General features: G+C 37.6%; 1 protein-coding gene and 1 long non-coding RNA gene across 3 annotated transcripts; both read right to left on the reverse strand.

Annotated features, from left to right (window-relative positions):
• LOC137102820 (adhesion G-protein coupled receptor F3-like) lies at positions 1–11,353 on the reverse strand. 2 transcript variants are annotated; one of them, XM_067482712.1, is made up of 15 exons: positions 11,205–11,353; positions 10,725–10,877; positions 10,443–10,504; positions 10,289–10,344; positions 9,207–9,325; positions 8,531–8,761; positions 7,713–7,955; positions 7,426–7,566; positions 7,088–7,287; positions 6,591–6,770; positions 4,406–5,716; positions 3,273–3,314; positions 1,575–1,604; positions 1,413–1,489; positions 1–518 (listed from the first exon to the last, which is right to left on the reverse strand). In XM_067482712.1, exons 1-14 carry the CDS (start codon positions 11,335–11,337, stop codon positions 1,421–1,423), a joined length of 2,970 nt encoding a protein of 989 aa, XP_067338813.1. In that variant the 5' UTR covers positions 11,338–11,353; the 3' UTR covers positions 1–518; positions 1,413–1,420. The 2 variants fall into 2 exon arrangements, with proteins under 2 accessions (XP_067338813.1, XP_067338812.1); XM_067482711.1 differs by having other exon boundaries at positions 1–1,489.
• A 370-nt stretch (positions 11,354–11,723) lies between these two features.
• Positions 11,724–14,261, reverse strand: LOC137102821 (uncharacterized). Its single transcript, XR_010911275.1, has 3 exons — positions 14,138–14,261; positions 13,816–13,875; positions 11,724–11,784 (listed from the first exon to the last, which is right to left on the reverse strand). It is a non-coding gene; the product is annotated as an uncharacterized lncRNA (long non-coding RNA).
• Between the last annotated feature and the right edge of the window lie 891 nt (positions 14,262–15,152).

Genomic DNA, 15,152 nt, shown 5'->3' on the forward strand with positions numbered 1-15,152 from the left:
TAATATTACTTTAATAATAATTAAAATAATACATTTTGCAGCATGATTACAAACAATGGGGGAAATCAAGTACAATGTGAAAACAAACAAGCCAAAACAAGATTCAGTACTTGAACATTAAAAGTCCTCATCACACAAATCTCCTGAAGTGACTGTTAAGTGCTGTTGTTCAACATCTTTGAAAGTTGAAAATGGAAAATAATAAACATCTGCAAGTGTCTTACAAAAAACAACTGTGCAGAAATGTAGAGTAGATTTACACCTCACGCCACGGAGCAGGAGGAGGAGCAGGATCGGATTTAATGTGCAAAGCACCTCTACTGTTATTTCTAATGTTGATCAGTTAGATACATCATAATAAAGAATCCATACAACACATCAGTGTTCTACTCAGTAAACAGTAGTTAAGGATGTGATTATGCACGTTTGTAAATTCTAACAAAACAAATGCTAAGACATTTTGTGCCGGCTACAGGTAGACATGAATACATTTACATGTGAGTTTCCATCTCCATAAGCTGAAATCCAGAAATGACATATTATTTACAATATTAAGTCACAAAACTAACAAAAATGTTTTCCGCTTCAAAACTGATTTGAAGCAATTTCATTTTTGAGATTTTAGGGGACTGTTACTCACTTACAAGTGGTCTTCCAAGCAACTCAACATTCCTGCTTTTATTTGATTGAAATTTTAAAGTCTTCAAACTATAAACTACTTTTTGCCTGACTTTTAAAAAAATCCATATGTTTTCTGATTAATCTTGACACTCTATAACAGTGTGCAGCAGTGAAACTGAACCTGGTGGCTTAATAAGGAATAAAACTGAGGCTAAACACATCTTTAAGGACGCCACTGTCGTGCGGGTGGTCAGATGATTGGTCCGTCGGTTATGCCCCGACTGAAAGAGCTTAACAAACGAGGGATTTGTCATAAACTTAATTCATGTTCCCAGATAATTCTCAGGTCAAAGAATCCAACGCCATAGTAAAAGCGCAAATAATTCTAACCTTATTTTACAATTCAGGCGACTCAGTTGGATCACATCTAAATCTTTGATGAGCATGAAACTAGCCCCAAAATTTGTGAAACAGTCGCCATTTTTTTGTGTGTTTTTAATAACAATACAAAAAAAAAGTGGAGGGAAGATTTACGAGCTAACACGTTGAAGAAAAAAACCCCAGATTTCTTAGAAACCTAGTTTTACTAATTAAAACAGCAAAGCACTGATTGAAATATGTTTGGATTTTTTAGGGTTGTTTAGACACTGACTGAGCTGAGAGAAGAATGTAACAATCCTTCAGTCCCCCTCAATAAAACAAACGTGTTGCAATTATTATAAATGCAAATGGAAACGGAAAGGAAAAAGTAAAGTAAAAACCGAAAGACTCCACAGCAATGTTCACCTGACCTTGTTCTTCATTTGTCTTTTGTGTATGTGGTTGAAGTCAGATTCTTCATGCTGCCACTTTGTCCTTTTGATTTTGCCTGAGGATAGAATCAAACAGAGCTGTCAAACAGAGCACTTTTCCATTAAGATGTAATTCGGAATAGAGCTCATCCGTAAACTCACCATTATCAGCTTAAACAGCTCCTCTCGAACCTGTTGTTAACACATAAACACTCAGTTATAAACTGGGCAGATTGTAAATACTTATAAATATAATAACCTAATTGAATAATTACTAGCACCAATTTAGAGTATTACCCACTTGCTTGCTGCGTCTTCTAACCCATTTATATTTGTCACCACTGTATGACTTTAACTTGTCTTTCTCCTTCTCTGTCTCCCTTTCTCTGTCCCTTTCTGCAAACTGTCCGATGTTTCGTTTTTGCTTTTGTTGCCCTTTTTCTTTTCTCTCTCCACTTTCCACTCACCCCAACCGGTCAAGGCAGATGGTCGTCCACCCTGAGCCTGGTTCTGATGGAGGTTTCTTCCGTTAAAGGGAGTTTTTCCTCTCCACTGTTGCTCAAGGGGGAATTGTTGGGTTCTCTCTATACATCTTTATAGTCTTGACTTTATTCTCTTAAGTGCCTTGAGATGACTTTGTTGTGAATTGGCGCTATATAAATATGAAACTGAATTGAATTGAAGTGAATAATCAATCTGACATTTATGTCCAGTAAAATCTTCCAAATCTGTAAAGCTATAAAATCATACTTCATCCTCAGCAGTGAGTACTTAGATCATGCCATAGCTCAGCAGCTGCAATACGTGTCTTTAATGATATAGTTAATGCCCTAAACACCCACACTGTGCTGTACTTCTTACAGAACTAAAGCCTCTGAATCGGTTGACAACCTTTTGCTTTAAAATTCAGCCTTGTTAGGATCAGATGAAGAGTCCTTAAATGGTTATGACCTGAGCTGACTTGTCAAACTGGTCTTAATCTATGCATAAACATTCCACAAGGGTTAGTTCTTCTAGTCCTCTTAAGCAACATTCTCACTGCCAAATTGTAATGTTCATCTCTATGATGATGACACCATTTTATATGTCACTCATAATTTTGCCATGGGAAATTTTTCTGCTTATGACATTTTTTTTTTTAATTTCTATCAAGCATAAGCTTGGCCCAAATTTTGAATAAATAAAATATATGAGTTTATCATGACACCTACAAGTGGACAGTGTATCCACAGTCTACAAGTTTCTCAAACTGAACATTTTGAGTGCAATAAAGGTTCAGGATGGACATTAGACTCTAGTTTCAGGACTGGAGTACCACTACATATTTTAGGCCCCATGAAAGAACATAATTGGAGTATAAGAAGAATCCTTTTGCCCACCGGCAGATGAGTTAGGCTACAGCCCCCCGTAACCCTAAACATCCTAAACAGATAAGGGGTGAATGGCTGGACAGTTGGAAATTTGATATTTCTTTTTCCAGGAATCCCAGATTTTGTGATCACAACAATTAATTCATAAAAACATTGAAACATGACTCACTTTTCTAAAAAAGAAAACCTTTTGAGAAAACAAGCAACAATTACAAAAATGCCAGAATTATTGCTCCCTTTGCTAATAGATTCTTTCGTATACCCCCCTTCCCCCCCAACACACACACACACACACACACATTGTATTTAGTGTACTTAGTCTAGTAGTATAATATACTCCATTTGTATACACATCTCTAGAGAAAAACATATTGCAATCTCAATCAGACTAGCTGATTAAATAAAGTATTAAATCAAAAGCAATAAATCACACTCAATGTCGCTGATAGATCATTATAGACTTGTTCTGTTGATAAAATGACAAACCTACCTTCTGCTCTGCAAAACATCCTGTTACCAAAATCAAAAGGCCCTGTTAAAAAAAAAAAAAAGAAATCTTTGTGACAGGTTTTCAACTTTATTTTATGCTTCTTGTGACTTTTTTCGGTTTGAAATTAATACGCTATACTTCAATTCAAATTAATTTTATATTTACACAGCATTACCGGTTTGCGTAAAATTTTTTGTGAATATGTTAATATCGGTGATAACATGTACAGTAAGAACTGATATAGCCGTACTTGCTTATCCACATATACTGAAAAGGATGGGAACTGCACAGTACTGTTAGAAAATCAACTGTTTTGTCTTGAGCTATAAAAAAGTTTGAACAAGCAGCTTGTGTCATTGGCTGTAGTTTTGTGTTTGCAAGAAAAATAAAATAACAACTACGGATGCACTGATCCAATATACTAAACTGACCATAAGCGATAAAGTAAAGTTTCATCGTGTTCATCGCTGTTTATCCCACAGCGTCAGATATTGTCGTCTCATAAAGCGTCAAATTGTGCCGCTTTGTACGTCCTTTGGAGTATCATATTGACACCAAAGGGACCCTTTAGCGTCAGTATTGAACATTCCGGGATCCTCGGGAATGATAACTGGCTAAACGTTCACCATTAAGCTGTAGGTTCTGTTTTAACTCCACAATAATCCCTCATTAACTTAACATAATTGTAAAGGGTTCCATGATTTAAACAGCTGTGAAGACTCTTGGTCATTCACCCAAAGAGGTCCTTCAGTGACAAGTGGACTTTCTAGAAGTCCTCAAGAACTCTCATCCACAGTTTTAACTAACTGAAAATTAGTGGCAGGCATAATGTATAAACTCTGTGGATTGATGAAAGAATAACAAACACAAATCATTATAACAATACCGACAACTTACAGCCCCAGAAACTATATAAATGTCTGCCATTCCAAGCCAGTTACTTTAAACTAAAGAAGCCTTTCCAATAACATATGAAAAGTCTTCAAGCAATCCCAGTTGCTAAATAGCACCTTAAGGATAAACATGGAATAAACTTTACATATTTAATGTTTGAAAAGGAAACATTTGTGAAGCTACTACGATAGAAAAATTGGAATGGAATAATACCTATTGTTAAATTTTGTTAAAATTACCTGGAAGGAATTGAGGATGGTGAAAGAGAAGCAAACAACGGTAAACGCGGCACTGTGTGGGTCCATCATCAGCTGAAAGAAGCCGAGGACCCATGTTATACCAAAGACGGGTGTTAGAAGGACCAACACTTTCAGGATACTTTTGGCCGTGTCTTTGTCATCGGCCTTGCCGCCTTCTGGGACTGAAGACTTCACCAGTGTAACCATGACCACTATCATGCAGAAGATATTTGTCAAAACGATTGTTCCCACAGGGAGGAGGAAAGCATGCATGGAGCCCACCAACAGTCTCTCAAAAACTAGCCAGCAAGTTTCCCTTTTGTAGTAGGGCACATTAGTATATTTGCAGTACACGTAGCTGCATCCAACTATTAGGATTGGGCAAACATAGCCTATGATGCTGGAGAGGAACATGAAGACTCTTTTCCTCAGTGGGCTGAAGACAAAGATGAGCTGGTGGACGAGCATGACGCTCATGCACAGCATCCAGCAAAACATGGCCAAGTAAAACAAGTGTTTGCATATCGTAAAAAGCAGGCATGAGTTGTCACTGAGAATTTTGGGAGACGTCGAAGCCAAAAAACTGCAGTTAGCAAGCAGGAGGAACATGGCAATGTTCACCATAGCTGTGTGACGGAAGTGTGAAAGGTTGGTTTTAACTACAGCCGACCACACTAGAGACTCGATAATGAGGAAGATCAGCAAGGAGCAAACAGACAAACCGAGGCCCACGTTGGTGATTATATCTAGGATGCCAGTATATCCAGGTATTTCACCCTTGGACATGAGAACAGAGAACGGAGTCAGGTGGTTGCACTCACACCGTGTGTGGTTTGCATCACTACCATTGACAATGCAACCAGTATTAGACCAGTTCCCATCTGTGGTGTTCCAAAAGACACAGAAAGGTGTAGTATTGTCCAGCTGCTCTTTGGGGAAGTCCAGTTTAATCTCCAAAGATGAATCATTGGTGTTGCTCAGTGTGGCTGACAGTAAGAGGGTGGTAGGGCTCATTGGGCTGTAGATGTTTTTTAATTTATCCGTTAGGTTTTTCACAGCAAGAGCTTTCAGTGTTCCGTTGGTCTTGTTCAGATTGACGCCAATGTCAAAAACGGACATATTACAGTCACCACTAGAGCAGAATTTGAGTTCCAGGTATGTACTGTTGACTCCAGTGCTGTTGCTGACCATGATATTCTTCACCAGATTCTCCACAGACTGAAGGTAAGTTGATGACATTTTGTAGAGAACAGAATTGTTGACCGTTTCCCAGGAATTGTTTAACAGGTTGCTTGCTGAATTAATTAAACTCTGAAACATAAAAAAAAAATAAAAAATTATCATTGGTAAAGCAGTTTTTGTCAAACTGTTAACTTCTCATGATTTTTATTTCTTTCCCTCTCCTGTGTTTATGACTTAAGAATAAGTACAAAAAAAAAAACAAAAAAAAAATTATTTCATTTTATTTGCTATCTGTAAAATCAGTGAAGGTGAATTTCTTTTAAACTTAAGAACACAAGTGTTGCCAGTATCCTTTTAAGTTAAATAGACTAAGAGGAGAGAATTAAGAACATTGTTGTAAAATAAACATTGTGGGCAGGTAGTGGTGAGATTCTTTCACCTGTGAAAAACACAACCTCAACAACAAACAACGTTTAGCACAATGCAAAGCTGAAAGAGTACACCACAAAAAAGTTGAGCCCTCTGTGACCGTTGAGGACGGTTGCAGCTTGTCAGTGGCCAAACAACTAAAGCTAAATTTTAATTGCCGACAGCAGCTACACACAAGCAAAGAAAAAACTAACGAAGCTTGTGGCTGCATGAGATGGATGATATGTTGGCCATTTCCACTACTGACTCTCCGTCTTTCAGAACCTAAATCTTCAGAAATCTAATATAACAAATAATGCAATGAGTTAATTTTGACAGGACGTAATAATATCATAATAAAGTAATAATATATGTTTTGGATACAGTACAGAGATATTGTTGTGTTTCTGCCGAGCAGAGTTTAGTTAAATTTCAAAAATTGGGATGTTAGTGCCAAAGAGGTTCTGTGACTGAAATTTAATGCTAAGCTTATGTGATAACAAGAAAGCTTCTTTATGACAACTGAGCATGTGCTCAACAGCTTAATACTTCACATGTGTTACAGTAAAAGTTCTAATAACAAACAATGGCTTACAGGTAGGAGGTTATCTTGCAAGACAATGTTGTTGGATGCACTGGCCATCAAATTTAGAATGTTAATAGATGCACTAATGTCTGCAATGTTATTACTGGAAGGAGATGCAGAGCTGTTCTCAAGTTTTTGAAATATCGACACGGCCGTTTCCTGTGTGGCCCCAAGTCCCTGCAGGAACTCCTAGGTAAAGAAATAAACACAGTATGTCAAAGGAAAAGACAAAAAAGCTAAACTAGCTTTGCTTTGTTCAATAGTCTTCAGATACCCGGCATTAGCTACAGTTGGTTATATTTGTTAGATAAAACATGGATTCAGCAAGTTGGGTTATGTGAATGTGAATTTCAGGACACTAAACTAGTTTAGCAGTTCAATGAAAGATCTGTGGTGATGACTACTTGGTAGATGATATAAGCAGTCTGTCCATTGCTCGGAAATAAAAATCGTTTTTTTTTTTTTTTTTGCCAATGGAAATAATTTAACATCAAAGTCACACTTACAGCTGCTTGATTTAAAACTGCGTTCAGCTGTTTGTCGACGCAGTAGAGGAAGATAGGCTGCCAGTCAGGGCCGTTACAGGTGCCTGACTTATAGCCGGTCGTTGCATCCGTACACGTCCGATTGATCACTGTGGCTCCAGCTGGGGTTTTTGGCCAGAGGTCTCCTTCTATCACGTCATCATCGCAAAATGATGTACTCGCTAACGAAGGAAGGTAGGCAAACATTAATTTTGCAATACAAAATAATTCAAATGGATGTCTGATTCTGAACAAACTAATGAAGTTATAAGCATAAAAAAATTAAAAAATTTATATACATTTTGCACAGAATTACGAACCATAAATTACTGGGATATCCATTCGAGCGCTTCTTTCTTGCCCCTTCATGTTTTTAAAAGTGATGTTAACATACTGTGCATCCATTGTTTCCTGGCAACTGAGTTCAGCTGTGAAAGTGTAGACCAGGGTGTCTATATAAGCTGTTACAAAAGAGGGATATTAGTTTCAGTGTTCAGCCTTGTGGTTGCCCGTTTTAAATTTGGAAAAAATATTGGAAATTGAAATTTGTGTTGATTGTGTCAAAAAAAAAAAAAAAAAGCAAAGGGATATTGTATTAGTGCCTCACATGTGTTATAGAGGTTACTTTGCCGTACATCCCTGTAGCTCCACCAAACTTCGTAGCTCTCTGTGGTTTGTGGGATCACGGTATTAACAAGAATGCTGACACTGTCTTTTGGCTGCATATTTGAACAGTCCCCAGTGAGAGGACTTGTCGTCATGGTGATCACATCTGGCAGGAGTGCCACAGTCAGATTTGCCCTCGCTGTGTGCCTGACTGACCCAGTAGTGAATCCACACTCATACGTTCCTGCAGGTAAGAAATAAGTACATTTCATGTACAGCTAAAAATGGACAGACGGTAATAGCTCCTAACAGATGGCTCAACAAAAGTGACATTTAAATTGCACTGCCATAATAGGAAATACTTATCATTCATTTATGCTGTAAATATACCTTAAAATATGGAAAAGTTACAATTGTCATTAAACAAAATGTATTGCATTCTATCAAACATACACAGTGTAAGTTAGGACAAATGTCAAATGATGACATAAACAAATGCTACATGGTATCAGGGTTTAAAAAAACCTGATGAATGGAGGTATGGATGAGAGTTACTTGGACTTCAAACAGTTAGAAATTCAAAAAACATCTGCTGATGTAAAGTATGCAACACAAAGTCTGAAACAGCCATGACCAAGAAATGTTGTTTTGCACAAAGTGTTACATGTGATCGAGAAGAAAACTTGTCGATGGTATTGACACTGCAGCATTATCAGTAAGATACAAAATAATTCCATAACAATAATTCAAGGCTTAATTTCTGAAAATCAATAAGCTGTTATTTACCAAGATTTGTCAGTGTGAAACATCTATACTTGCCTGCCCAGGACCCCTTCACCTTATTAAGAGTAAGTCCAATGCAGGACTGATATATGGGTGTCGCACAACTGTTGTCCAGTTGAACAACACTGCCAGTGTTAAGCTCAAACCGCTCATTTGTTGTGCTCATGTTCCAGCCAGCGCTGTCTGTCGCCTCCTGAAAAGTGCATCTGAATTCCGGGCTGGACTGGTAGCACACTGTAGTGTTTGGAGCCATTATAGTGACCATTCCTGTTTAAAGTAATGTGGAAAATGAAAAGACGTTTCCCTGGTTAACCCTCGGTTACACTAAATAATAAAGTCCATAAAATAGTCCACACCTGTCTGCTACATAAAAATTGTGTTTCTATCCAACTAAACAGCAAATGCTAACATGTTTTGCAAGGCACATGGCTGAAAGCAACATAAAAGTGCAAAGCTCTGCACCTCTCTACATTAAGATAATTATTGGAAAAAGTTTGTACTAAAAAAATAACTCACTTTACCAAACCACACTCTTCCTATAACCTTAGCTGAAGTGCTTTTCTTACCTAAACTTAACCAAAGCTATAAAATCCAACACGGGGCCTGTGGTGTGACAGTCACTTTGCATTAATAAACATATTGATTACTTGATTTTTAGAAAATTCAAAATGGAGAAATACTGTAAAAGTCATCATGAGCTAAACAAACTGACCTAAAGTGTTGAGCCTAACAACAGCTGCAAGGCTGGTTTCCAGGGAGGTCACTATGCCTTGAAGTCTTGAAGTTGAACATATGACGGTGACGCCTGCCTCAAACTCAGCAATGCCTTCCCTTTGAGATTTAGAGATGAGAAATGAAGGATCATTGGTTACAATGAAAGTATCCATTCTTTTTTTTTTCTGGACTGTCAAGTCATTTAGTCCAAGACTTTCACAATTTCACAATTTTTCAAGTGTGTCTACAAAAAATAATATTAACAATCAGGTGCCCATCTGAGCTGAAAGACATTTTCCTTGCTATAATGATTCCTCCTGTTAATATACAAGTAGGCCTTTAAGAGATGCTTGCAATGTGAGTGTTGGTAGAAACTACACCTCTGTGCATAAATGTACTAAAGGTTTATCTTAAGACAATATGAGGCTTTAACATTCAACATTAGTCCCATTTAGTGGCCTTGTGGCTTGATGGGTAAAACATTGGGCTGGGATGCAGAAGTCTCCAGGATAAAAACCCAGCCAACACACCGGGGGATTCCTGGTGTGAGACTAAATGCTGGTTCCCTATGGACAACCCCTGCTTTCCGGGGGGGACGGGTTAAATTCCATAATTGAATTTAGTTCTAACATGTATGTGCAACATGTATATGTGCTAAAAGATGATTACGACTCAACAGATACTTTGTCCAGGAAAAGATAAACAACCCCCCCCCCCCAAAAAAAATCCCCTAAATAAAAAACTAGGGCTTAGGTTTGGAAGATTTAATCACCTAAGACTGTTAGGTTTGATATAAGCTTTAGATACACTCCTGCATCCATTTAATTGTAGGAGATTTCAGTTCACACTGGCCACTGACAGATTGTTTGACTTAATGCAAGTAAATATAGTTTTTCTAATAAGACCAAGATGATGCCTGAAAAAATGTGCAAAAATGTGCTGTTAAATAAGAATAGTGCAAAATAAACACATTTACTGAGCTGACACAAATGCACAGTGTAGCCTGAACAAGCTCTACTTGTCCACCCAACCCTCCAAAATATCTCATTGAATGAAATTAAATGAATATTAGTACGATACCTTTCGATGATGTTAAGATACTTGAAGCCATTCAGTCCTTGCAAGGCATTTTGAAGCTATGAAAGAGTATTAAAACACTTTTATTTTAGTTATAAATAAAGCAAAACTTTTCATCAATACATAAGTACAAATTTGGGATGAGATTGAAAGGTACCTGGACCGTTTTGGTTGAATCCCACAAGCCTGAACTCAGTATAACTGATCCATTGATTTGAACTGTGTAACCACAAACCTTGTTATTATTTAAAGTTGTTCAACAGTCTCATCAATCAATCTATACATAATTCCATATATAGTTACAAGTAGTGAAGAACCAGTATAACGTCTCACGAACACATAAATGATTGTAACCATGATTTTCTTTAGTTATGCTAATTTCACAAAATATGGTGCATTATCAACAGATAACAGAAATGTATCACCCATCAGCTGTTACCATTGACTATGGGAACACAGAGTGGTGTCATGGTGGACACATTGGCTTTACAAGTAGTTGCGGCACAACAGTTGAAATTGTAGCATACGTCGTTGCTCCACGTGTACCCAGCAGAGCAGTTGCAAGTAGTAGCATCTCCAATGATAACACACTCTACAAAGAAGAGCAAATTTAATAAACACCAACAAGAATTTTATGAAGCACCTATAGTGGCTATGATACCACAGTCAAGTTGGAGGCAAATTGATGATGTGAAAATACTTTCAATTAATCGCCAATGCAGATGATCAGTGAGCAAATCGGTAGGTCGAGTGAAATGCAAAAGGTTTGGGGAGCTGGTGAAAATCATCTTACAGTGGAATATGGAAAACACTGGTTTGGGATCAGATTTATGATGTGACCTAATCTCAAATGCATTCTCTAGCCACCAAATTCCCATTATTTTCCCCACAAATAGAAGGAAAATGCTCCACACGGTACCTGCTACCAATTCATTTTGCAAGAGGGTCACTGTGTGGGTATTTCCCTGGGAATCTTCCACCTCGAGGGTCGTTGTCGCAGTCAAAATGGACAGAATGGTCTGTGAGTCCAATGTGACGTTACTCTCCACCATCAGCTCGCCAATGTAGACATCTACAACAATTTGAGGTAATATTATATGTTAGCTTGAGCTAAATCAGCAATTCATGCAACAAAAGCACCTTTTATAGCAGATATTAAGAGAAGTGACAGTGTGATACTAGAGTCCCTGAAATATTTTACTAAAGCCTCCTATTCCTGTTGGCAAGTGACTCACCTTGTGCATGGATCTGCAATGACAAGAGCAGGTGAACAACATAATTATTCACTGGAATAAACACATTGTTTTCCATTGTAAAGTGTGCGTTTTGTAATGTATTGAATAAAACTGGTTATACACATGTATTATCATACAAAATTATAAAATGAAAGAAAAAAATGAACGCAAAACTTATTTAGAATCCATAGAGCTATATTTACCATATCATAGATGTACACAGTCCCAGTCAGAATTATTAACACCTTGGGCCACATTGTTATTCTGGGGGGAAAAACACACAACATAAACTACTAGTAGCACTTAATTTTAATTTTACCTTATTTTTATTTTTATTACTCTTTCACATGCCCTTATTGTATGGTTGTATTTTATATTGTATATTTGATCTAGATGTCTGTATGTATGTACTGTACATGTGGAAGAACTGACAGTAAAGCAGACTTGACTTGACTTGATCTTTGATTGACATTGGGGACATCTAGGGATACTCAGAATCTAAGAATATGTGTTTCTTCATTTTGTGATCCCCTGTTGTTTAGTTGTAAGCCAAATGTTTCTTCCCTGAAGTGCTAGAGCAGCATGGATGTAGAGGTAAATGCTGTTAATCACCTCCTAAAAATGGAAGGACTGTGATGTTTAAGCTCTGGCTCTCTCCTTCCACCGATGCACAGATAAGGCTTATTTGTGCAATCGAACTGTAACAACAAACTGGCACTGAAGCCAATAAAAACACTGAATGCTGCGGAATCCAAATTTCAGACAGACAAGATAATGACAAAATCTGAAATATGGACTAACATACACATCGATACTGTGGAATATATGTTCCCCTTGAGATTATCACGGTTCATTTGGACCTAATACATTAACTGTCCACACGTGTCAATTTACAACCTGCATTTATTGATTTTTGACTTGTTATCACACTAATAAGTGGCGATTATCTGTCATTATCAGCTCCATACTGATACGCCAGCAGATACTAGTTACACATGATCATATGCTCAGTAGATCCTTATCCTGTGGTGTTAGGCAGAACATTGTTGTTTGGTTTCGGCACAAAAAATGGTTATGCATAACACGGTTATGTTTAGGTTTGACACAACAGTCATAAGTTTAGGCAACTCTGGCAGTTGTAGTATTCACTACGGCCAGTAGATGTTGCCAATTTCACACAGGTCTTACTCATAATAACTGCAGTGAGCCGTGGGTGAGATAACAGCTAATAACAATCACTCATTAGGATAAAAACACTCAGATCAGCTGCTTTAAACGCCACAATGACATGTACAGTGTTGCAATAGTAACTGTGTTAGCATGGGGAGTTTTGTCTTTGTGTTCTGAAGAACTCCAAAGAAAGTATCAAGCTCTCTAGCTGTTAGTGGACTAGTTTCTCTGTCTGGTGTCAGTCTATTGGACATTTTAACCTGAGAACAGCTAAAAAAAAAAGCTTTTTTCCAGCAGCAGAATATAATACAACGTACGGTTGTAAGTTCTTTTGTGTGCTCCTCATAACAGTGCACCGTTCACTCCCTCCCACATTGGTGGCACCGTATGCCCAGTATGATCTGGTCCCCAGCGATGTGCTGCAGTAAATGCCCACAAGGTTTTCTTGTCTATGTAGAGACACAGCTTCCTTTTGGCCACTGTTACACTGTGGTTACATAAAAATGTGAACACAGTACAGCCAGTCCTATTAATTACCACCACACAAAAGCCTTTTTGCAAGTATGCAAATATTTATTATTAGGCATGTGGATTTTAATTATAGATATACGCTAATCTAATGACATGTACAGTGGGCTACATGCAAAACCACCCACACCTAAATACACACAAATATAGTGTGGTACCACACAGAGGGTATCAAAATAAGCAATAAAACTAACCTAAAATAAGAATATTTATGGTGACCTCATCTCACATTTGGTCCGTAAACTGCAAACTTTTAAAAGTAATTTTTAAAAAAAAAAAACTCTCTCTCTATCCATATATAGAGATATATTTTAGTATTTAATATGTAGTATTTTGCATGATCATTACAGTGTAGAATGTGTACTTGGTGGTTAATTCATAGTGAGTTATAAATGTCTAAAAAGTAAGTTGTCCGGTTAAATTTGGCAAGAAAAAAATTTAGTTCTTCTGAATTATCATTTAGAGTAGAAGTTTTACATTAGAATGTTTGCACTTTATCAGGATTTATGTCAAACTGCTCAAACAAGTCTAAACTGAATGTTTTGACCCTCAGTTAAGTCATTAAAATAGTGGTAAAAAAAAGGCTCGTTTACTTACCTGAAATCTGCAGAGGCAGTCACGTATTTATGTAAAAAGACAAATCTTCATGCAACCCACCTAAGGATGTCACACAATATTATATTAGCTCGTGAACACAGGACTTGTGTGTACGCTGAGTTGTAGAGGACCAAATTTTGACTTTACACAACTGAACGTTTTCAACATTACAACAAAAAGCAATAATCAGTTTACATTTAAGAGTAGGACTTTGTGGAGACGGTGGATGTGACACCTTCCTATTAAAATGCTTAAGTGCTGTAGAGTAGTTGATCAAATCTCTTTGATAATGATAAAAAAAATACTATTCGGAAGCTCTTACCTTGACTTTACACTTAGCACCGTACAGAAGGAGATATTTACCCCATCAAATTTGCTGCAATTAGCAAACAGGAATCTGAGCGTACTCCATAGCTGTCAGGTGTGCATCCGACTTTGAATCAAAGTAAGTGAGCACATCAGTGAGACTGACTAGGTTAGGATTACAGGGTGCGTGTGTGTGTGTGTGTGTGTGTGTGTGTGTGTGTATGAGTTGGGAGGGGGTGTTACAGGACATAATGCTCGGGATTTGTGGTTGACATGCCATTTGCATTGATTGCATATCTCCATGCCAGTTTGACTGGGCAGCCCATGTACAGGGCCTCTCACCTTCCATGGATATTTGTCTACCAAATCGAGCATTCTCCTTCAGGAGGTCATACATCAGATGCAACTTCTGTCTGGCTCTCTTGGAGCCATTGGCTGCCTAAACTCAAGTTGAGGATACTTGTATTACTTTTATTTTATTCTCACTCTGTAAACAGAACATAGATGACATGTTCATTATAATGAAAGTAGTACAGTCACTTATATACAGCTAATAAACCGCAACATAGAAAGATCCATGATTGGTGGTTGGAAAGTAAGTACAAACCTCATTTTCAGAAAAAGGTGGGACACTGTGTCAAATTTAAATAAAAAGAGAGTGCAGTGATTGATTTTAATGATTTAAATATACATGCTCAATTTAAATTCGATATAAGCGACATGCGTCTCGCTTATTTCACCAACATGCAGTGCAGGTCTTTCACCCATTGCAAATCGCAGAGTTCTCCATTAATTTAAATTTGACAGTGTCCCAAATTTTGGCAGTGTGGTTTGTACATTTCCTGCTCCTGCTTTCCTGTACTTCTCTGCTCATTTAAATGTCTCAGCTTTAAGTCAGACTACATAATCCGTCAAGGTCAGACAGAGGGGACGTGAGAGGAGAGTGTATGCAGTTGTAGGCTCCCTGTTTCTGTTTTCAAAAGCAAACAGAGTAATCATCAGCTGTCTATGTTTGTTTTTCTTTCTACATT

Source organism: Channa argus, chromosome 17 (assembly GCF_033026475.1).
Source record: "Channa argus isolate prfri chromosome 17, Channa argus male v1.0, whole genome shotgun sequence".
Lineage (NCBI taxonomy): Eukaryota > Metazoa > Chordata > Actinopteri > Anabantiformes > Channidae > Channa > Channa argus.

What these genes read in the sequence shown, in the direction of transcription:
- LOC137102820 (XM_067482712.1), bottom strand. Translation starts at nt 11,337, where the DNA reads ATGGTGGAGAGTAACGTCACATTGGACTCACAGACCATTCTGTCCATT. An exon ending in TGTTAGGCTCAACACTTTAG is followed by an intron (nt 8,762 to 9,206) that starts GTCAGTTTGTTT and finishes TACTTTAAACAG; the next exon opens with GAATGGTCACTATAATGGCT. An exon ending in TGCAAGATAACCTCCTACCT is followed by an intron (nt 5,717 to 6,590) that starts GTAAGCCATTGT and finishes TTTATGTTTCAG; the next exon opens with AGTTTAATTAATTCAGCAAG.